Source organism: Phycodurus eques, chromosome 12 (genome assembly GCF_024500275.1).
Source record: "Phycodurus eques isolate BA_2022a chromosome 12, UOR_Pequ_1.1, whole genome shotgun sequence".
NCBI classification, from domain to species: domain Eukaryota; kingdom Metazoa; phylum Chordata; class Actinopteri; order Syngnathiformes; family Syngnathidae; genus Phycodurus; species Phycodurus eques.
In genome coordinates this window covers 11,269,972-11,294,482 of record NC_084536.1, presented here as the reverse complement: position 1 = coordinate 11,294,482, position 24,511 = coordinate 11,269,972, and the positions used below count along the sequence as shown (strand labels likewise).

The window sequence follows — 24,511 nt, the reverse complement described above, 5'->3', positions numbered from 1 at the left end:
ACTGCAATTCCATTATGCACTATTCATTAAATATTTATTGAAACACTTTTTTGGTGTGAGTGTTACAAGCTTGTTTAGTGTGGGGTCAGTTTGACCCACTGTATGTTCAATGAGAATAAAAATGATGATAATTTAAGAAAAAAAATGAAAAATACAATGAGCACACCGCATCACCATCAATAACTATTCAGTCAATATTTTGAGAACATTTTATATCATTGTTGTAAACTTCCTACTCCACCACATTCCCTACCCCACATCCTTTTTGCTCTGGGTCAATTTGACCCGCTCTATGTGTAATCGTTAAAAACAAGAAAGAGAAAATAAGCCAAAAATAAACACACCTCAATGCCATTACTTTGAGGATGAATTTTGGAAACTTCTTTCCCCCCTTTCAGCTTTGGGTCAACTTGACCCGCTGCATGTTCAATCATCAGTTAAACAAAAATGAACACATCGCAAAGCCATTTCTTTTTTAAGAGAATATTGGAAATTCCCTTTTGAACCACAGGTCAATTGGGAGAGTGCATGTCAGTTTCTCATAAATGGCAACAATGTTCCTTGGTGAACTACGTGACGATTCTAAACAAAAGTTAAAATAAATTGACTTATTATGCAACTGTATGTAAACTTTGAACTTTCCAGCAAGCTTCCCTGCAGCAAAACAAATGACATCCGCTTAAGAAGAACTGCAGAGTAGACTTTAATCTTTAGTGTGTAGCAATATGTTTGGGATTACCCTGTCGGCACAGATTAGCACACTGGTCCCACTGTTATTGCCGTGCGTGCAGTGTGCCTGGGCAGTTAACTCTCAGCTAGACGGTTGCAGGTTCCAACCCCACTGTTGATCCTTATCATCAGTGTGCAATGTGCCATTCATTTCCATTGAATGTGGTAACTTTGGAAAAGCACCTTGGGCATAGTACCTTTTCAATATGTAAAGGATTAATATACTTGATTTACCCCTGCGATTGGCTGGCGACCAGTTCAGGGTGTACCTCGCCTCTTGCCCGAAGATAGCTGGGATAGGCTCCAGCACGCCCGCGACCCTAGTGAGGCTAAAGCGGTACAGAAAATGGATGGATACTTGATTTACAAACATGCAGTGCGATTAATGCCGTTCCACAAAGTTGTTAACACTTGTTATTTAGGGGGTGAAATTGACCCATTTAAAAATTTTGAACTGAAATTTTTTTTAAAGATGGAAAAAAAAAAAAAAGAAAAAAGTTAAATACAAATAGTGAAAAAAATTAATTGGATTCATATTTTTATGTGACGTTTTAATATTAACCCCCAAAAAATTTCTAGGAGTTGCCGAATATTTTAATTGGACTTATATTTTTATGTGAATTTTTCATGGTAACCAAAAAATTATTCGAGCTGTTCCCAAATATTGCCTGAATCGGTAGTAATGGCATTGCAGGACACACTAATCCATGAACATTTTTGGTGGACCAAAGAAACATACAGAGTGGTGGTACTTAACAAAATATCCATATAAACACTGTATCCCTAAATCGCCCTATTTTGTATCAACCTGCACACGGTTCCTCTTGTCTGTTTCTTGGGTACACCAACAGTGTTCATGGGTCAATGTGACCCGCCATCCCAGCTGACTCCGGGCGAGAGGCGGGGTACACCCTGAACTGGTCGCCAGCCAAGCCAATCGCAGGGCACATGTAAACAAATAACCATTTGCACTCACATTCACACCTAAGGGCATTTTAGAGTCTTCAATCAACCCACCACGCATGTTTTTGGGATGTGGGAGGAAACCGGAGTACCCGGAGAAAACCCACGCAGGCGCGCGGAGAACATGCGAACTTCACAAAGGGGAGGCCGGATTTGAACCCGGGTCCTCAGAAGTGTGAGGCAGATGTGCTAACCAGTCGGCAATGTGCTGCCACTAGTTTTTCAATCCATATATATATATTTTTTTTTATTAAAAAAAAGGGTCAGTTTGACCCGCACGGGTACACCAGGAGACTTAAGGAGACAACATCTTTTCATATTTTTGCCATTGAGGGGCACATGACAGTATTTCTAAGGTTGAGCTGGTTATATAGTGACCACATTTTCAGAAAACTGGGCCAACAAAGTATTTGTTTGATCAAAGTCCCCCGAAAAAGGTGTGTCAATCTGCACAAAGTGTCCTGGTTCACTGACAAGCACAGCATCTCCACGTGTTGAAACCTTACCTCCTGGGCTGGATTAGCCAATTTCAAGGAGACATACTATGCTTTTTCACAATTTAAAACATTTCCCAGGTATCTTAATGTCAAAATACCTTGAGGATCAAGAATTATACCCCTCTTTAATTGCTTGTGCTGGGACAACTAACATTAACACAGGTTATATTAAGGTATCAACTCACATGTTCTTATAGGTGTTTAGACACTATAAAAAGCCTCCCACCACACCACTCATCAATAGCACTGCCTTGCTCATTTTCCACAACCTGTCCTTCACATCCGTCCTTTTCTGTCATCTCTCATGTTGTCCTATTGATTAGTTGTTGCATGTCCTCACTGGGTGTTTCTTCCCCAACCCCTTCTCAAATATCTAGACCAGGGGTGTCAAACTCATTTGTGTCGCGGGCCACATTGTAGTTATGGTTTCTCTCAGAGGGCTGATTTTGAAATAAATATAATATAAATATAAATATTGAATCACCTCCTTATATTATTACATAGACAACACATTGATAGATGAATAGTTTGGAAATCGAAATTCAAGGGTAATACAACCCCAATTCCAATGAAGTTGGTGGGTGCAGCACTTCATTAGGCTGCTAAATGACTTTTCACTGATAACACCAAACCCCCTTTACTGTGGGGGCCACTGTCCAGTACAGCTTTTGTTACCATGATGACAAGGGGCGGAGTAGTGGTGAGCGGAAACCAGTTGTAAAAATAAAACTAAAAACCTCTGTGTGTGTGGCAGTAGGTTTTTTTTTGGGGATTGAACCCCAGTCCTCAGAACTGTGAGGCATACACTCTAACCAGGCATACACAGTGCTGTGTGAAAATGTCAGTTTTATTTATTTATCATTTATTTTCATGAAGACACCACGAGCACTTCATCACCAAGCCGCTAAATTACACTTCATGAGATCAGATCTGTGCATGTGGTGCATGCAGCGGACACATCACTAGCGGCAAATAACCCCATCCCCCACACCGAACATTCAAGTATGGGCCGTTATCAGAAGCTAACTCTGATAACGCAGTCTGCGTTTGCCATTGACATAATCATGTTTCCATGTAGTCCGGCCATCGCTTGAAAATGGCGGATGAAGACCCAGCCTCGCTGCCAAGTTATGGGTGGAGAAACTATCTGGTGGCAGTATTAGGTCAATTAGCACTACTTTTTAGTGACAATCTGACAGGCAGGCTTTCCAGAGACCCAACGAATTGTATCCAAGCCATTGAGAAGTCCATTTTTCATTATGTCTACTTTAATGGTTGCGTGAACGATACAGAGCCTTGAGCGTGGTCATTAAGGCGAGCGGGAGAACCAACATAGCAGAGTTGAAGAAAAAGAAAAAGAAAAAAAAACATCAGATGAAGGCCAGCTTGAGCCACAAAGAGCAAACTTTGAGTGTTAAGGAGGACAAATTAGGACGTTGACCCTCTGGCTCTGATGCGCATAATCCAAAAATATGGGCGGGATTCGCTTCAGAGGTCTGTTTCGAGAATCAGTCCAGCTGTAATCCAATCCTGAAAGTAGGTCAGAAACCGAACGGCTTGCATCTCACACGAAAACCTTCACATGCCTTCGTGTAGCAGCCTACATCCTGGTTCACAGAGGGCGAAGGAAGACTTTTGACCGTGGATGGACACGGCCATTGTCGTGACGCAAATTCTTTAGACCGGATTGTTTCCAATTGTTCCTTATCCCTCCTGTTAGGTTTCTTTGGTATGTCAAAAATGTTCATTGGTCAATGTAACCCGCTGCATGTACAACCACTGAAAAATGAATAAAAAGAAACCAAATAGAACATTTATGGGTGTTTGCAAACTGAAAAATAATAGTGAAAAATACATCATAAAAACAAGAAAGCAAAATTTATTATCTGGAGCAGTGATTCTCAACTGGTGGGTCGGGAACCAAAAGTGGCTCACGGATTCATTATACCTGTAGGTGAGTTGTGGACAGGACAGGTAGTAATAAAAAAATTACAGGGGCCTTGGTTCATGACGGAACCGACATACGACTGACTGTTTTTCATTTGTTTCATATTCATGATTTTTCGGTATTTATTGTAATTATGACTTTAATACTGCTTTAATTCAGGTCAGTGATATATTTAACACGTTCCGACTTATGTACAAATTTGTAGGAGGAGAACTCCATCGTAAACCGAATACTGTACAGTGAAATATTTAACGTACATCCCAGGTCGGATTTGCCTTTTCTTTGGAAAATAACGAAAAAGAAACAAAGAGAAGAAATCATCGCAGTGATTTTTCGAGTGAAATTCTGTGTCTGTATTTTGTGCAAGTTTGATGTTCAATTTTCCTCAATTCATTTGAGTACATGCTGTTGTCATGGAATGTTAATTAATCTTCAGTTTCCTAATAAGGTGCTCTAAAAGGCACTTTGAATGTGGAAGGATTGCGTAGTTATGTTTAAAAAAAAAAAAAAAAAAAAAAAAAATTTGTTTTCATAGGTTATTTTTGAACAATACATCTTTATTATTCTGGTTAACGCCTAAAAAAGCGGGTTGCGACTTAACGACACGAGAAAAACGGGGTTCCCAGAGTGACAACAGTTGAGAACCACTGGGGGAGATGTTTAACAGGTCAGTTTGACCCGCAACAGGGTTAAGCCGTGCGCCGGCCCTGCACACGCTAAACTAGTGCTAAGTAATAAAAAAACGAAATGGACCAGACGGGACGACCATTTGAACGGCAGCGGGGCCAACTGTCATTGACAAACCCCTGTGTCCATTCATCTATTTTCCATAGGGCTTGTCCTCATTAGAGTCATGGGTGGGCTGGAACCTTTCCCAGCTGACTTTGGCGAGAGAAGTGGGGTACACCCTGGACTGAGCGCCAGCCAATCGTAGGAGACAAAAAGACAGCCATTTATATTCACGCCTATGGACAATTTAGAGTCTTCTGTTACTTAAGATGAGTTTTGACGAGAGAAGTGGGCTACCACCTCGACAAGTCACTACCCAATCGCAAGGCACATATACAAAAACAACCATTCACACCCACATTTAGACCCATGGACAATTTAGTCTTCAATCAACCCAGAATGAATGTTTTGGGGATGTGGGGAAAAAGATGGAACACCGAAGAAAACCCACACAGTTGACATTCGAACACGGAACCTCAGAACTGTGAGGCTGGCATGCTAACCGTTAGTCCGGCGTGCTGCCGTAAAATCGATAGAGTACGAGATATCATCGTCTGGGAAACTTTTCCTCATCCTCACGGCACGTCGCACTCGATGTACGGGATGTCGCCGTAGCGCCGGTCCACCTCCGCCCACTGCTGCACGGCCCGGGCCATGATCTCCTCGGAGAGTTTCTGGGCGTACTCCAGCAGCGCCGTGTCGGCCCGAGGAGAACCGTCCTCCGAGCGGACCAAGTAGGTCTTCTCGCTGCGCGCCCTCGCAGCTTCACTGTCGGCGCAGGTCGCGCTCCTCTTGGATTTGATGCAACCCATAGTCTGGAGGATGTAGCATGGACGGACTGGTAGGGACGACTGCTGGGGCGAGAGTCCACATGTGGAGGTGTTACACTACCGAGGAGCCGAGTTTAGAGGCTCCCGTCCCAGGAGTAGATGGGCCGGATCCTCTGGTAGTGGCGAGAGCTGGTCTCTGGAGAGAGTAAACAAAAAGTATTCACAGCGCTTCACTTGGTCCTCATATTATTGGGTTTCAGTCTTATTCCACAATGTATTAAATTCATTATTTTCCTTCAAATTATAAGTCTCTCAAAGTGAAGCGCTTCCTTTATTTCCACATATTCTCCTGTTTCTGTCTTATTCCAAAATAGACGTTCATGCCTCACCGACAGTTGGAAATTGTAAATTCATGAAACAGCTGCAGTGTCACTACTCGCTAGAGAATATAATAAAAGTGTACAATAAAAAAATTCAGGAGGTGGGAAGGCTTGGCAATAATGTATTGTAGCCAACTTGCAGTTGTGTTACGTGCATTGCTGTGAGAGTTCCTTAAATTCGACTGTGGGGGGGGGGGCACTATGCGCTTGAGCAAGAGGAGGCTCGGCTCCCTGAACCAAACGCCGTGCCCCCTCAAATCAAATCCGTGCTATCGCGCGAACCTCCTCAGGTCTCCCCCACTTTGTACTGTGTGCCGGCACACTGTCTGCAGTAAAACTAGGAATGGGGGCAAAGTAATTTCTTGTTGCATTTGTATAATGTTATTGTTTGAGGAGTCGAATTTACGTGATTTGTGCAAATTGTGGCGATCTTTAAGTTGGTCCGCCACCGGAGGTGGTGTACCGCAATTTCTCATGTATAATGCGCACCCGTGTATAATACGCACCCCCAAAGTTCACCTCAAAATTCTGGAAACCCTTCAACCGATCTATAATGCATTTTTACAATGCATGATTTTGCTTCTACCCATATGATCAAAACATGAAGTATTACCTGTATTTTTTTTAAAGAATTATTCTGAAGTTAAGCACTTTATTTGTAACGTAACACTTTCTTTTTATTTACTTGCTCTTATTTTGAAATTCATAGCCCTACTTTTATTTAGTCAATGAGTAAACACAGTTGTGCTCATATGTTTGATTACCCAGGCAGAATTTGTAAGATGCGTACGATTCTGTAAAGAAAACATGAAGGGATTTTATTTTAATGGGATTCAAATTCAACTGTCAAGCATTTCAGAAAAGCATTGTCAATAATTGAAACACTGCAGAAAATATGACCATAGAGACTACTATATTTCTATCTTCATCTCATCTGTGTAGAGTGCAACAGCACTTTTATTGGAGCGCTACGATAACAAAACATAAACTCAATCAGCTGATCTAAATCCTTCCTTAAAAACACGAGTGTACCAAACGGTTGAACTGGCAGTAAAAGCATGGATCTTATTTTCACTGGTGGAGGCAGCACTTCATCACTTAGCAGCAGTATTGTCAACCTCGTGCAGCGGATGGCGAAGAGTAACGAACGGTGCCGCCTGCCTCCATGTAGCGCTTGCGCTGTGCGGCCTTTTACGGCTTTCCATCCTTTTGGCCTATTTCGGTGGCACGACACGCCGTCTCCCTCCCATCTGCTCGCCCGCCCCACCTCGCAGCCCAAAGACAGTAAACACCACATTGTCTCAGTCCGCCGGTTTGTTTTTCATACAAATATTGACCGTAAGGCGCCGCAGTGGAGGACCGGTTAGAGCATCTGCCTCGCAGTTCTGAGCCCCCGGGTTCAAATCCGGCCTCGCCTGTGTGGCGTTTGCATGTTCTCCCCGTGCCTGCGTGGGTTTTCTCCGGGTCCTCCGGTTTCCTCTCATATCCCCAAAACACGCAAGGTAGGTTGATTGACAATTCTAAATTGCCCGTAGGTCTGAGTGCTTGTTTGTTTCTATTGGTCAGACCCCATGTGGGTATGTTACTTTTACAAATGATTGACCACTAAAAAGTGTTGAAAATGGCTTGCCCTCTTTGACAGTGCAGTGTCAATGGATCGTTTGTTTGGTTCCCTGTGAAGTGAAGGTTTTGGAGATGGGAGCTTTCCGCCAGACACCAGCAATATGGACTCGCTTAGGTGTACTCAAAAGAATCCCTGCCTTAGTACAGTTCAGTTTTATTCAAGTTTTCAGTTCAATATTATTTATATTTGCATTTGCATACGAACCGTTGAATAAAATATCTACATTTCGGGGATGAACACTTGGGCTTGCTACGCTACTGTATTTCGATGTTGGTCATGGTGATGGGACTTGCAGGGGTGAGCCTTCTTTTAGGTGGTACATGGTGTAGAAAAGTTTCAGACACACTGGTCTAGATAGACTGTCCTGCAGATCTGTGGGCCGGATTTGTAGGAAGTGTACAGGGGGGGGTCCTCGGTTTGAATCCGACCGTGCATGGGAACGGAGCTGCGTCGTAAACAGAGGACCCTCTTGCACACCGCGTCATTGTATAGACTAGACAAGATGTTTAAACCCCAGCGTGAAATTCTTGAGCACACACAAGAAGAGCATGACATACTTTGAAAGGCGTGTGACGTCATCCTGGTCTTCTCCGTGGCCGGGGACGTTCAAGTGGACTCGCTAAATCCTCAACCGCGACCACCGCGGGGACTCCTGGTCGCCGGCGTGGGAAGCACGCAGGCAGCAGACTGACAAGAAGAAGCAACTGCGGTGGCGCCGCTCCTCGATCATCATCATCCTGACTGATCTCAGCCCAGTGAGCGAGAGATCACGATCCGGCGCCCTCTGGTGGACATTCTGAGTCAAGTGCAGACGCCATTTGGCTCCGTCGCAACGCACTTCCGCAAGTGACCACGGGATGGCGGTGTTGCTATTAAAATGTCAAATTTCCGCAGTGCCCGCACGCCCGTACAATGAAACAAAGAGTGCGCAAGAGCGTACGTGTGCATGTGAGAGGCTTTGACAGTGTTCTTGACCGAGAGAGTGTGAAAGAGTTTTTGTGTGTGAGAGAGAAACATTCTAAAAAAAAAATTGAAAACAAAAAAACACGATTTTCATGTTGACATCATGAACTGTCATGTGTAGAGTTTGGAGGAGGAAAATGATTTTAATCTTTGTTTTTTTTAAAAGAATAAATGTTGTCTCTTGTCTCAGCTTCATTTTTTTTATGCCCAACCTCAAAGTTATCAATCAAAAGGAATTAGCCCCACTGTTCCAATACTTCTGGAGGTGAGTGTTCCTTTTATTTGTAGGACAACCACACAGTGGCGCTATAACATAGCGGCAGTGGCTATAATATGATGTACCCTAAACAACTAGGACAATCTGTCCACGATCAATAAAAACACTGATAAACTTAAGTTTATATAGATATATATTTTGTTCATAATTTATTTACAACAGGGAGGTCAAATTATAACATAACTGTGAAAAACGTATAAATTAATGTCATATAGCATACACAATTACCCATATACAATTACAGTTCATTGTTATCATGTATCTTTAGCTAATATAGATTATTTATCGGAATCATGAAATAGTGACAACTAAATATTTAAGTTTACAACTATTGTTCGGTGTATATATTAAAAAAAAAGAAGTATGAAATATCAGTAAAAAGTGAAGAAAATGTGCGGTTTTGGGAAAGATCTTCCACAATTAAAAGAACAAATGTATTTACCAAGACAAATGAAGAAGAAACCTTATTTTGCTTTAGTGGGCCATAAAACAAAAAGTGTCACGCATCCCACTCATGGGCTCGCTCCAGTGGCGTGTAAAAGCGTCACTGCCTAAGTCGGTACGATTCGGTTGTATTTAACATTTTTAGGTAAAATGTTTTTATTAAACTTTATGTGCATTACATGGGTGTACCCCACCTACCACCCCCCAAAAATGCATGGATGAATGGACATTTGCATTAAATCCTTGTCGAAGAAGTTTTTTATTCGCCAATATTTGAGCAATGTTGAACATTTTGTGTTCAAAAAAATATGTGCAAAACGAAGTTGGTGTGCATGGTAAAGAAAATATTTGATCATGACCTTTTTTATTATACATGTTGATTGTTATGTAAAATGAAGACATTGCTATTTGTATTATGCGCATAATTAATTAAATATTTTATTGGATTTTGTTTGCTATATGTGACGATTATGTAAAATGAAGTTGTTGCCACATTGTCTTGCCATTTCATTACATGCATATAAATATATTTTATCCGATTTTTTTCTTATACATGATGATTGTTCTAAACACACCGTCTCGCTATTTCTGGATGTTTAGTTACCCCAAAAACATTTCATCATCAGAATTTTTTGTATAGGTGGCGATTGTTAAATAACATCGTTGTTGCCACATTGTCTCACCATTATTATGACGTGCATAGTTAACAAAATGTTATTTTCAGATTTTTGTTGTTCGTGTTGCTTATGTAAAATGAACTTGTTGCCATTTCTATTACGTGCATAGTTAAGGAAAAACACGCGCATGCGCATCGCGTTTTGTGCAAAGGTCAAGTTTGATTCCGCTGGTTGCGCAATCGCCGCACGACAAGTCAATCTATCCACAATCTGCCCCGGCACCCCCGCCCTCCACCAAAAAGTCCCCCCCCCCCCCAAATCCCTTTACAGTTTGACAGAGGGAGAAAAAAAAGTTGCCATGGTTCAAAGTCATTGTTGGCCTGCCCAGCCAATCATCGTTTTGGACGCCACCTAAAAAAAAAAAAAGAGTGCGAGTATAAAAAACGTGCGCGCTAATCAAGCGATGCCAACAAGTGTTTGGACATTAATCCAAAAGCACGCAGACTCCACGGGATCTTTATTTTTTTGGGGGGCGCACAATGCATTTCTGTCACATTGGCTTGACTTTGCTGATGCTCGTGGCTCCAGCGTCCCCGGGCGAGCAGCAGCAGCAGACGCTGCAGTCCTCCGCCTCCGCCTCCGCCTCCGCCGGGCCTGAGGACCCCTCGGAGCCGTGCGCCACCTGCGACGTGCGCCAGCAAATCAAAAGCATGCGCCTGAACGCCATCAAGTCGCAAATCCTGAGCAAGCTGCGCATGAAGGAGGCGCCCAACATCAGCCGCGACGTGGTCAAGCAGCTCCTGCCTCGGGCGCCCCCGCTGCAGCAGCTGCTGGACCAGTACGACGTCCTGGGGGACGACAACCGCGACGCGGTCGCGGAGGACGACGACGAGCACGCCGTCACCGAGACCGTCATGATGATGGCCACGGAACGTAAGTACCGACAAGCTGAAGTGGCTTTGATTTGATCAGGTGGCGCCGATTGTTCTGGAGCCGCATTGGCAAAAAGAAACATTCACTTGCGCCTGGAGTCCAAAGTGAATTACAGATAGGGAGACGGACCATATGCGTCAAAGTTCTGGATGTGAAAATAACGCGCTTTTGATTTTCGGCGCTTGCTGCGAGCCGCCCCGGCAGCCCACCTAAGCCGAGTATCTCTTACCTTTGCAGGCAGGTGGGACAAGAGTTCCACCGCTTACTAACTTCAATTAGGTGAGCGCAAGCTGATAGGCCCACCTTTGTTGACATTGAATTGCTGTCGACATTCCTCCATTATAATACAGCCTCAATGAAAACAAACGAGGGGATATGAAGCAGAGTTTTGGGGTTTTGTTTTGGACAAATTTGCAGTTCAAAAACAAGTCAACACTTGACATATTTACTGCTTTTTGTCCATGACGTTATTTCCGTTTCACGGCATGGCTGCGGGGAACGCATAGTAAGGCCTTCGTCAGTCTCGACAGCTCACGGAACCTCACGTCCTTTCCCTACCAGGCCCCCAAAATCTGTCAATTGTATCTCCACGGTGGAGTTGTTCGATATCTGTCACCTTGCTTATCAAATAGGCATACGCATACATAACACATAATTGGACTCCACTTACCTTTGATGGTTTATGTCATTACGCCTGGTTAAAACGTAATTTAAAGATATCTGATCATGGACATGTTGATATCTGGAATTGAGGTGAATGAAAGATGTCTTGACGAGTCAGAATCCAATTGTTGCTTTGGTCGGCATTAGACATACCTGTGATTCACATAGCAGATACCTGCATCTGAATTGCAAATATGTGTCATGGCCACCTCCATTCACATGAATGGCAAAAGTTGGTCCCGGGCGAAATGACATTGCGGATATCTGAAATAACGATCGCAGATAGGAAGACTGTCGATACGGATATCTCAAATGGTCTTTTTGACGAGGCAAAAATGAATGACCGATATCTGCGACATTTATCAAGGCTAGCTGTTAAATGTTACGAAGGCTTGCCGCAATGTCCCATTTTCGAAAATGATGCTGCGGATATCGAAAACCTTTAAACGTTCAATCCGTTTGCCACAGTCACAACCTGATATTATGTGGGATTTAAACACGTGGCACAATTTTATGGGAAATAAAAGTGAATCAAGACATAAACGAGTCGATGGAGGCGTTTGGAACCAGTGTTTAAATTGGCCACTAGAACAGGTTTTACTTGTGTAAAACACAGACTCAGTTAGTGAAAGTCGTGATTCAACTCCTTTCTTTAAGTAAAAGTACAGACCCTAAAATGTACTTAAGTACGTATTGTAAATAAAAATTCATTTTTACACAAAATGGTTACCCTCTTTTACTTGCGTGCATACACTATAAAAATAAAGGTGCATCAGAGGGTCTGTATAGGAACGCTGGTACCATACAGCGCCATTGTACACAACTGGGGTTCTTTAGATAATATATTACAATTAATATCCAAGAACCATTTGGTTTTCATCTGGTGCTATAATTGTAATAACCACTGGATAATGGGTGGGTCTATAGAGGACAGGGGTGTCAAACTCATATTTGTCACGGGCCACATCGTAGATACGGTTTTCCTCACAGGGGCATTATGATTGGAAAACCATATCAATGTTTAATCGCCTCATCATATTATTACACATAGACAACAAATGGATGGATAACTAGTTTTGAAATCAGAAGTCAAGGATAATGGTTTGCTCAACTATTGTTCAAGTAACTGTAAAAGGGGTTTGGAGGCATAACATGCTTACAATAGCTCATTACTATTTATTACATATGAATGTTATACAAAAATGTGAAACCGATTTTAGCAAGAATCATGGAAGTTGACACACATGATTTGCTTTTGCGGGCCACATAAAATGATGTGGCGGGCCGGATCTGGCCCCGGGCCTTGAGTTTGACACCTGTGATATAGAACCACTAAGAGTGGATGCTAAGTGGTACCCAAGAGCGGGTCTGCTATGCGTACAAGCCAAAAAAACTGCATTCAGCTACTACGCAGAACCTTTATGATTTTTGCGTGTCATGTTAATACTGAGAAGAAGAAGAAAAGAGAAAAATCATAGCTTTGCAGCAAGCTTGATAAATTCTGACAAGAAAATCAGGATTCAAAAGACAACAGGTCCTGCATGAGCGAAACAAAACCCAAAATGCTAAACTGGCTAATGATAACGGCAATAAATGAATAAATACATACACCACACTTTAGCTGTATTTGTTTTTTCAGATTATTGTGAGAATTTCTGAACGCCAGAACCTGGTGGTTTTTAGTCTGGCACAAGACACAACGTACGGAAGAAATGATATATCTGTTTCCAGATTTCAAAAAGTAAAACGTCATCAGAAACATAGACAAAGTACAGATTCCTAATGAATTCGGATATAGAGCAGATTGGATAGATGGATGGAGATCGGAATGAAAGCGTATATGCACTGGTAGGGTTGAAATTGGCCACTCCAACGAGTTGGGACTGAAATGAAAAAAAAATACTGTCATGCAGTAAATATCCATTTAAATGGTTACAAATGGAGATAAGAAGAAGATATAAACAACGGTTACTGCGGGATTCATTTTTGACAATCGCACCTACCTTGGGTCAAATTGAACATAAGAGTGGGGCTACTAGTGTTCCAGCCTCCCACCAAAAACCAACAACAACAAAATACGTATATGGAAAAATAGCACTATCGTACTGTAGTTGATTTAAAAAACAAAAAAAAAACATACAGCAACGACATAATTCAATAGAATATAAATAATGAAAGCATTTTTGTGACTTTCTTTGCTTCAGTTCAGTGGACATTGTGCTGCTCCTTCTGATGTGTGCAGCTTATCCACCCGAGGGCAGTATATAACAGACAGAGATACACTAACACAAGATTTTCATAACTGACTTGCTAAGCTAGAGTAATATTAGTCATTTTTCACAGAGGAAAAACAACATATGCTTTTGAGTATTGTTGTATTGTCTGGCTACGTGTGTTTCTGCAATTTTTGTGTTTGAACAGGCGTTGCTGAAATGGTTCTAAAACCGCAACACCGATGCTTATTTGTCAGCCTGTCTATGCGTTTGTGTTATGTGTGAGCATTAAGCTAGGGGAATTATGTGGGTGTTTTAAATACACAAGGTGTAATTCTCTTGATGTTGATGTTGATTTTGAGAGTAAACGTCAAATGAGATTGGCAATAAAAAGCTTGAAGCCTCTTTTTTGTTGCTTTTTTCGAATGACCATAACTTGGATGTGTACGAATGTACACAAATTTGCTTATATTTGTTTTCCCTGTCTCCTTCCAGCTGAGCCGACGGTCCAAGCGAACGGCTTGCCGAAATGCTGCTTGTTCTCCTTGGCCCAAAAGTTCCAAGCGAGCCGCATCTTCCGGGCCCAGCTATGGGTCCACCTACGGGCGGCCGAGGAGGCCACCACCGTTTTCCTGCAGATCTCCCGCCTGACGCCGGCGTCCAACGGCGGCGGGCGGCACGTGCGTCTCCGCTCGCTCAAGCTAGACGTGAACGCCGGGACGAGCTCTTGGCAGAGCATCGACGTCAAGCAAGTGCTGAGCGTGTGGCTGCGGCAACCCGACACCAACTGGGGCATCGAGATCAACGCCTACGACAACAGAGGGAACGATTTGGCCGTCACCTCTGCCGAGCCCGGAGAGGAAGGACTGGTGAGTGACATCTGTCTGTCCACAAACTTTGGTGCTCAAGGGGCCACATTTGATTTGAAAAACAGACAAATGGGCCAAGTCATGTGTAGCGGACGTCAAAAAAAAAAAAAAAAAAAAAAGTTAAAATGAGTTCATTTTAATAATGCAACATTATTCACTCATCTTTTATTATGTATAATTCATTTAATTCAAATTCATTTGTCATTTATTTAATTTGAAAAATATTGATTTGATATTGTCATTTTTAAACTTACTGTGACCAAATCAATAAAAAAAATCCAAATGTACTCGCTAAAATTTCTTTATATTCAGAAAATGTTCAACTATGACTTAATTTCATAATAATTAACCAATTATTTCAGGAGATAAATACAAAAAAAAAAGAATAGATAAAAATGAATGAATACATGTAATGAATCAATTCTGGGGGGGGTGGGGGGGCGAAGACGTGATTATCAGAGGACTCTTGGCAATGTAAATGCTCGGTGGACTGAATTGAAGAACAGAGTAGGCAGGATGTGGCCATACCTTGCCCACCAATGATCTACACTGTGTTCCAAATTATTATGCACATGCTCTTTGTTCTATAATAACCTTGATTTGTTTTGAATTAAAAACATCTAAGGACGATGACAAACATCCTTAAGATGAAGGAGCCCCTTTGATTCCACCTAACAATTCTCTTATCCGCTGAGCTCCAAAGTCCATACATAGCTTCTACCTGATAAATGAATTTCCATCATTTCAAATTAGTTTTGATATTTGAACAACTCTAAAGTCAACTGGCTAGTGTCGAAATCTGTGATATAATGAAATAAACTCCTCTCAGGGTCCTTCCAGTGATTTCCTCTGTGTGCGCATCTGTGTGACTTCCTGTTCAGTCCGTCATCAGCCCCCCGATTGTCATTGAATAAAGCTCCGTGGGCGTACCATTTGATTTATGTAGTCCGTTCTGCTCAATGCATTACCAATGGAAGGAAAATTTGAATAATCATAAAAATAAAACGTACAGTAAGTGAGCGATTACTGTACTGTAGTTGCCCTGGTACTATAAGTGGTTGCCATGCATATTTAAATATTCCCAAGTGTCAGGAACAGGGAGGGGAATCCTGAATCCAAATTGCTTATATCTAATTACAGTGTATTAAGCATTTCATTCAATATTACCCGGTAAGTGGATTTCCTACCCTGCACTGGTCGCCAGCCAATCGCAGCCTACATATAGACGCACAAGCATTCACACTGACATTCATACCTATACGCAATTGAAAGTTTTCAATAAAACTAACATGCATGTTTTTGGAATGTGGGCGATTCAAACACAGAACCTCAAAATTATGAGGCAGACGTGTAAAGCGCTAGTTCGTCGTACTGCAATCAACATAAACAATTAAATGGTTGAGTTAATAGTGAGATACAATCGTTTCCCCCCAATTTCTGAAACTATTGGCTGTCAACCACACTTGGGTAAATTTGACAGAGGAAAATCATTGCTGTAGTTGAGAAACTAACATAACAGGAGGGTCAACCTTTGAGGCGCACACCCTCATTTGGACTAATAACCAAATTGGATGATTGCTTGATTACATCAAAAGTTCCAACTGGCCCAGCGCATTCCTTAAAGTTTTGTGAGCGCAAATCAGACTAATTGGCACGGCTATCCATGTCAAGGCCACTATCGGACAACGCGGACACCAAAGAACAGGCTGGCAGGCAATTAGAACGCCAGGGAGCCAAGAAACTGTCGCTTGATTCAATTTCAACCCCCCAAAAGTTTCATAATATTATGACGATGCCGTGTTTGGCTAAGCGACTGCCAAAAGTCGTCGGTGTCAGATCTTAGCATATAATTTGTCATAGAATCAATCATAGAATCTGTTGATGTCATTGCATTTATTCATCCATTTTTTGTACCGCTTATCCTCACGCGGGTCGCGGGCATGCTGGAGCCTATCCCAGCTATCTTCGGGCAAGAGGTACACCCCGAACCGGTCGCCAGCCAATCGCAGGGCATATATAAACAAACAACCATTCTTCAATTGACCTACCATGTATGTTTTTGGGATGTGGGAGGAAACCCGAGTACCTGGAGAAAACCCACGCAGGCACGGGGAGAACGTGCAAACTCCACACAGGCGGCGCCGGGATTTGAACCGCAGTCCTCAGAACTGTCAGGCAGATGTGCTAACCAGTCGCCCACCGTGCCATTGTATTTAGTATCTATGAAATTTGTACTGGCCCGGTCGGGCCAGCGTCTGTATGGTATGTGGTGGCCCGACACAGTGCCATACTGGCCCAGGGCCACCAGGGCACTGTTATTCCGGAAAATATTTTATGGAGAAAAAAATGACCCATGGAGGAAAAATATGACTTAATTCTCATAAGATTACGACTTTTAATACCGACAAAATACGTCATTGTTCTTAAGTTTCTGACTTTTCTTCCCTTGGAAAAATCTAATATATATATATTTTTTTACCTCTAAAACAGATAAATTTGTTATTGTGACCTAATGACTTTTTCTGGGAAATAGACAACTTTTGACTTCCTATGGAATTTAGGGGTAGTTTAGTGGTCGTTCAGTTTAATTGGCGTTAGGATAACGAGGGTGGCGGCGGAATTCTTTTAATTTTTTGACAGCGTGTCCACTTGTCCCCGCAGCAACCGTTCATGGAGGTGAAACTGAACGAGGGCCCCCGGCGTGCCAGGAGGGACTCGGGCCTGGACTGCGACGAGAACTCCCCGGAATCGCGCTGCTGCCGCTACCCTCTCACCGTGGACTTTGAGGACTTCGGCTGGGACTGGATTATCGCGCCCAAACGCTACAAGGCTAACTACTGCTCGGGCGAGTGCGAATACATGCACCTGCAGAAATACCCGCACACCCACCTGGTGAACAAGGCCAACCCTCGAGGGAACGCCGGCCCCTGCTGCACCCCCACCAAGATGTCGCCCATCAACATGATCTACTTTAACCGCAAAGAGGAGATCATCTACGGCAAGATCCCGTCCATGGTGGTGGACCGTTGCGGCTGCTCTTGAGCCCCGCCCCCCACGATATGAGAGAGAGTAGGGAGCTGTGCAGGGGGGCCACTGCTCTACAAATCCTTTCGCCCAAAAACACAGATTCCAGTATTTTTCCTGGTGCAATACAACCGCAGTAGAGGCCCCAATAAGCCGAAAGCTTTCACATGTGGCATACTGTAGCTTCGGTTCACTCCTCCGGGAGGAAATGTTAGCCATAGACAAGTGTTTCCCAACCTTTACTGAGCCACAGCACACATTTTTACATTCGAAAAATCTCACTGCACACCACCAAACAAAAATGTCACAACCAACACACACAGACACACACACACACACAAAAGCTTCTCTCAGTCAAGATGGATCACGTCAACTTACTTCCTTGACATCAATTACTAGATTGCCTTCCTATTCAGACACGGCTTCGGTGGGATGTTGTGGTATCTTTCGTATTTTAGTAAAGAGCAATTCATGAATAGCGACCCGAGGGGATGACTAAATAACGATTATCTGGTCTCCATTTACTCCAAAATTGACTTACTCAGTGCATGTTTGCCATGATTTACTCTGTTGTATGAATGGCAACAATTGGATACGCAGGTTAATTCTGTATCTTCTGCCATCAAGCAGATATACAGTAGTATTTGCAGTAAATAGTAATTTAGTGAAATTGGAAAATTTTCCCCTGCACAGTGGTTGGGAATCACTGCCATAGAGGCTTTAAATGGCAGATGGATGCAAGAACACACAGACACGCACACCTTTCTTTCTTTCTCACACATACTGTACACACGCAGGCATGCTCGCACACTTACACACACACACACACACACACGTGAATGTAGACAAAAAGGAAAATCTTTTTTTCTTTTTCTGACTCAACATTCTTTAATACAATTAAAAACACACACACCAGTAGAATACACTGTGTTCCAAATTATTAGGCGTAAGCTGTTTTGGTTCATTTTTCTAAATAGTGAATTTTTACAGTTAAAAAAAAAAAAGAATTATTATCAACAATTATATTAGCTTTGATAATAATACAATATAATTTTGCAGGATTACGCAAAATAGCACTCCATGCATAACAATAAATAGGCTGGGAAAAACTTGCATTTCTGTAAATTTCTTTTTTTTTTTTTGCATTTCTTTACATACAGTATAAATCAGTTTTTAATAAAATGAATGCTATTTTGACCCCCACCCCCACCCCCTCCAAAAAAAAAAAATATATATAGGAGCCCCTCTTTGAAATCCCCTGCACAACACTCTCATCCATTGAACTTGTAAGTCCATAGTTAGTTTCTGCCTGGATCTACCATCCACCTTCCCCAGGTTCTCAATAGAGTTGAAGTTAGGGGATGATGGTGGCTACAGCATGAAATTGTTCTCCCTTTATACCCATAGTCCACAAACAGTTGAGTTGAGGTGACTACTCCACCAGCGACATAAAAAAGGGAACTCCACACCTGAGATTTAGAACTCAAGCAGCCTTTTGGATTAGAGGTGTTCTGTCATCAACAAGCAAGAGTCCAGTTGCCTACATTAAATTTTTTGCAGATTACCATGAATGATAAGGATGACTGAGAATGTACATGGGCATATTCATACGTGTAAACATACCTACCACGTGTACCCCTAAATGCCATTGGAAGTAAATAGTTCCTTTTTTAAGAAGTCGTATTGTTACAATATCAAGTATATATATATATATATATATTTGTTTTTATTTGGGGGGTGGGGAAGTTGTAACGTTATGAGAATAAAGTCGTACTTTTTCAAGATGAAGTCATAACATTATGATATTAAAGGTTAAGCAAGGAGGAAATGTATATTTTAATGAGAAAATTTCAAAAATACAACTTTAGTCTCAGCTCCATTGTCTAAAAAACAAGACTATTGTTGAAAAAAATATGCCTTTTGCTCTTAAAAAAAAAAGTGAAACTTTATTCCTTTAATATGTTTTTTGTACTCAAAAACCCAGCTTCAACAAACTTACTTGACACAAATTACTGTACTACCTTCCTATTTAGAGAGGGCTTTGGTGGAATCTTAGGGCATTTCAGAAGGAGCACAAAAACTGTGAATAGGGTAGTTTTTCAATGAATATCAGGGCAGGGGTTCCACAAAAAAAATAACTAATTCGTGAATCGTGACTCACAGAATTGGGGGATTACCGCAACAGGGAACAACCGCCTCAAGTAATTTCTATTTAATTAAGCTCATCTGGGAAACTAATGATCAAACCTGTCTGAGATTGTCATCAGTGACCTAAACAGAGAGGAGAAACTGCATCAGAAACACTAGAAGGTTTAACCTAAATCCTGTATGCATAATGATGTGGAACGCAGTCTAACAGACATGGAAAAAAAATAAAATAAAAAAATGCACCATATGCTCCTCACTTTACAATTCCCTCTATATATGGACTCCGGATGTGATTAAAAAACACTGAGGATAACACTTACTGAGGATGGACTCAGATGTTCCAAGCCAAAGAGCTTTCTAGCTCCATTTACACCAACCAGAACAACAACAACAAGATCCCTATGGCCCACTCAGTACAGGATGCTTCTTAAAATCATACTCACAGGATAAAAAAAGAACTTGAACTGAAGGCACAAAGAATGCAGTGTTAAAGACAAAAGTAGATTGTCGAGATTGTATGAATGTTGACATCATACAGTACATATACTCTGTACAATGCAGTTTGCACTATGGCACACCAAAAGGAAACAATTGGTGGCTACTAAAGTTGTAAAAACTGATTTTGATATGTTTGTATTGTATACATATGCATTTGTTTTTTCTTAACACACATGAATAAAACTGCAATTTAGCAGATGTAATGCAGAAACTCAATATACTGTACCTATTTTACCAAATAAAGTTTCTGGCTTGAGTTTTGGTCTTTGTTTTTAGCCATAAAAAAAGCACTATCTTGGAAATTAATGACCCTGTAAAGACCCTGTAATTCAGAGATTTGTTTCTAAATACATTACACGTTTGAAGATCATTTCTGAAAACGTGAAAAGACTGAACTCTGTAGAACTGAATTGTGGCGATTCAGTGTTCAACAGTTTTGAATTGTTGTAATTCAGCCACATTGGAGGGTTTTCAAGCTTTTTATAGGATTCACGTCAGCACTTTGACTAGGTCATTCCAAAGTCTTCATTTTGTTTTTCTTCAGCCATTAAGAGGTGGACTTGCTGGTGTGATTTGGATAATTGTCCTGCTGCAGAACCCAAGTTTGTTTCAGTTTGAGGTCACGAACAGATGGTCTTCTCCAGGATTTTTTCGTAGACAGCAGAATTAATAGCTGCATTTGTCACAGCAAGTCTTCCAGCTCCTGAAGCAGCAAAATTGTTACTGTTGGTATGATGTTCTTTTTCTGAAATGCAGTGCTACCTTTACACCAGATGTAATGGGATACACACCTTCCCAAAAGTTCAACTTTTGTCTCATCTGACCACAGAGTATTTACCCAAAAGTCTTGTGGATCATCAAGATGTCTTCTGGCACAATTGACACCAGCCTTTGTGTTCTTTTTGTTCAGCAGTGGTTTGCATTCTGCCATGAAGGTCATTTTTGCCCAGTCTCTTTCTTATGGTGGAGTCATGAACACTTACCTTAACTGAGGCAAGTGAGGCCTGCAGTTCTTTGGATGTTGCTGTGGGCTCTTTTGTGACCTCTTGGATGAGTCGTCGCTGCGCTCTTGGGGTAATTTTGGTCGGCCGACCACTCCTGGGAAGGTCCACCACTGTTCTGTTTTCGCCATTTGTGGATAATGACTCTCACTTTGGTTTGTTGAAGTCCCAAAGCTTTAGAAATGCCTTTATAACCTCATCCAAACTGATAGAGCTTAATTAATTTCTCTCATTTGTTCCTCAATTTCTTTAGCTCTCGGCATGATGTCTAGCTTTTGAGGATCTTTTGGTCTATTTCACTGTCAGGCAGGTCCTATCTAGTGATTTTTTTTTTTATTGAGAACAGGTGTAGCAGTATCAGGCCTGGATGTGACTGGAGAAATTGAACTCAAGTATGATAAACCACAGTTTTCTGTTTTAACAGGAAGAAAAATCACTTTTTCAGACAGGGCCATGAGGTTTGGATTTTTTTTCTCACTTAATAAAAACTTTCATTTATTAACTGCTTTTGTGTTTACTTGTGTTGTCTTTGACTAATATTTAAAATTGTTTGATGATAGGAAACATTTAAGTGTGACAAACATGCAAAATATAAGAAATCAGAGGGGGCGAAAACCTTTACACCACTATTTGATTGACAGCTGAGCAGGGCATCTGGGGAATGGAGTGAACTGTTTGATCAATCAAATTTGGAAGGGTTGCTAACAACACAAAAACGTCACAACACAAAAACGTCTTTTTCGAAGACATTTTACTTTACGGGGATTTTAAAATGGTTCAGTTCAACCCACCACATAATTGAAGACATTCTACATACAAGTAATTTTTTCCCTCAATGAAAACAAATTCATTCATGTAAAAATTTGACATTTCTGCCCTTCTTTTAAGTCCTTGTGTCACTGATGGGTCAATATATTTAATATACCAAGTAAATAAACAAATTATTTTAACACGTACCAATGTCACTCGCAACACACCAGGAGGGTTCATACTTGCAGCACATTTTGAGGAGGTAATTTAACCTAATTAATTGAAGGTATCGAAAGCATAAGTTCATATTTCTTATTGCTTATATTTCCAAACAACGCAAGGCTGGTTGGCTATTGAGAGCTCCGCCATGAGAGCTATGCCACGACACCTCAGCAGCTGAGAGAATCTGTATGTCTTCAACACATGCTGCAAACTGCTAACACACATGTGGTGTGAGTAAGCAGGGAGTAAAATGACAACACACACACACACACACACACACACACACACACACACACACACACACACACACACACACACGGTCTATTAACTGTACCTGATTTCAATGGCACAAATATACTTTCATTTCAATGACTCAGCTATTTAACTGTTTTGCACAGAGGCATGTTGTAAGTATGGTAGCCTAATGAGAAGATGTGAAGTGACAGCGTGACCTCTCCCGGGCTTGATGGCCTCATTGAGACTTGACTTCCGCCCAGTAGAGGGCGAATTGCCCGATGCCCCTAGAGAGCTACTTCCTTTCCCCGCTGAGAGCTGGACCAGCGCCACAGAGAAGCAGAGCCCAGCCACAAAAACCTCTTTTCATACATTTTTTAGATTCTACCCTCCTCCTCCTGTTTACCAGTGATGCAAGAGTGCAGCACATTGGTGAAATGTAAAGGGGTGGGAAGCAATGTAATGCAAAGTACCAACCCCAATTCCAATGAAGTTTGTAAAAATTAAATAAAAACGGAATAATTTGAAAATCATTTTCAAGCTATATTCAATTGAATACACTACTAAGAGAAGATATTTAATGTTCTTTTTCTTCTTGCAAATATTCTCTGATTTTGAATTTGTTGCCTGCAACACATTCCAAAAAAGCAGGGACGGGTGGGCAACAAAGGACGGGGAAAGTTGAGGAAAACTGAAAAAAAACAACAAAAAAAAAACACCTGTTTGGAACATTCCACAGGTGAACAAGTTAATTGGAAACAGGTGAGTGCCAATATTGAGTATAAAAAGAGGAAGGATGGTATGATGTTCACCAATTTGTGAACAACTGCATGAGCAAATAGTCCAACAACTTAAGAACAATATTTTTCAACATACAATTGGAAGGAATTCAGGGATTTCGCCATCTACTGTCCATAATATCATCAAAAGATTCAGAGAATCTAGAGAAATCTCTGCACGTAAGTGGCAGGGCCAAAAATCAACATTGAATGCCCGTGACCTTCGATCCCTCAGACAGCAGTGCATTAAAAACCAGCATCATTGTGTAAATGATATTGCCACGTGGGCACAGGAACACTTGAGAGAACCATCGTCTTGAAACACAATTCATTGCTACATTTACAAATGCAAGTTAAAACTGTACCATGCAAAGTGAAAGCCAAATATCAACAACACCCAGAAACTTCGCCGGCTTCTCTTGGCCCAAGCTCATCAGAGATGGTCTGACGCAAAGTGGAAAAGTATGCTGGGGTGTGACGAGTCCAAATTTCTAACTGTTTTTGGAAATCATGGATGTCGTGCCGTCCGGGCCAAAGAGGAAAAGGACCATCCAGAGTGTTATCAGCGCAAAGTTCAAAAGCTAGCGTCTGTGATGGTATGGTGCTATGTTAGTTCCCATTGTATGGGTAACTTACACATCTGTGATGGCACCATTAATGCTGAAAGGTACATACAGGTTTTGGAGCAACATATGCTGCCATCCAAACAACGTCTTTTTCAGGGACGCTCCTGCTTCTTTCAACAAGACAATGCCAAGCTACATTCTGCACGTGTTACAACAGCGTGACTTCAAAGTAAGAGTGCAAGAACTAGACTGGCCTGTCAGCAGTCCAGACCTGTCTCCAATTGAAAATATGTGGTGCATTATGAAGCGCATAATACGACAACGGAGACCCCAGACTGTTGAGCAACTGAAGTTGTACATCAAACAAGAATGGGAAAGAATTTAACCTACAAAGCTTCAACAATTAGTGTCCTCAGTTCCCAAACGCTTATTGAGTGTTGTTAAAAGGAAAGTTGATGTATCACAGTGGTAAACATGCCCCTCTCCCAGTTTTTTTGGAATGTCCTGGAAGCATCAAATTCAAAATGAGTGAATATTTGTTTATCAGTTTGAACATCTTGTCTTTGTACTGGATTCAATGGAAAATAAGTTGAAAAGGTTTTACAGATCTTTATATTCTATTACATTTTATACAACACCCCAACTTCATTGGAATTGGGGGTTGTATATT

The 24,511-nt window shown here is 41.6% G+C and overlaps 2 protein-coding genes across 2 annotated transcripts in view; one reads left to right on the top strand and one right to left on the bottom strand.

Moving 5' to 3' along the window:
* Positions 1–5,685: 5,685 nt before the first annotated feature.
* pms1 (PMS1 homolog 1, mismatch repair system component) overlaps positions 5,686–24,511 on the bottom strand; it is a 51,913-nt gene continuing 33,087 nt past the window's right edge. The window contains exon 13 of the mRNA XM_061692927.1: positions 5,686–5,832. Within this exon, the coding sequence (XP_061548911.1) occupies positions 5,771–5,832 (62 nt within the window). The 3' untranslated portion in view covers positions 5,686–5,770. The remainder of the gene's footprint in view (positions 5,833–24,511) is intronic.
* mstnb (myostatin b) lies at positions 10,420–20,535 on the top strand. Its single transcript, XM_061692929.1, has 3 exons — positions 10,420–10,874; positions 14,246–14,619; positions 17,281–20,535. The coding sequence occupies exons 1-3, from the start codon at positions 10,481–10,483 to the stop codon at positions 17,659–17,661; spliced, it is 1,149 nt and encodes a 382-aa protein (XP_061548913.1). The 5' UTR covers positions 10,420–10,480; the 3' UTR covers positions 17,662–20,535.

What these genes read in the sequence shown, in the direction of transcription:
- mstnb (XM_061692929.1), top strand. Translation starts at nt 10,481, where the DNA reads ATGCATTTCTGTCACATTGGCTTGACTTTGCTGATGCTCGTGGCTCCA. An exon ending in CATGATGATGGCCACGGAAC is followed by an intron (nt 10,875 to 14,245) that starts GTAAGTACCGAC and finishes GTCTCCTTCCAG; the next exon opens with CTGAGCCGACGGTCCAAGCG. An exon ending in AGCCCGGAGAGGAAGGACTG is followed by an intron (nt 14,620 to 17,280) that starts GTGAGTGACATC and finishes TTGTCCCCGCAG; the next exon opens with CAACCGTTCATGGAGGTGAA.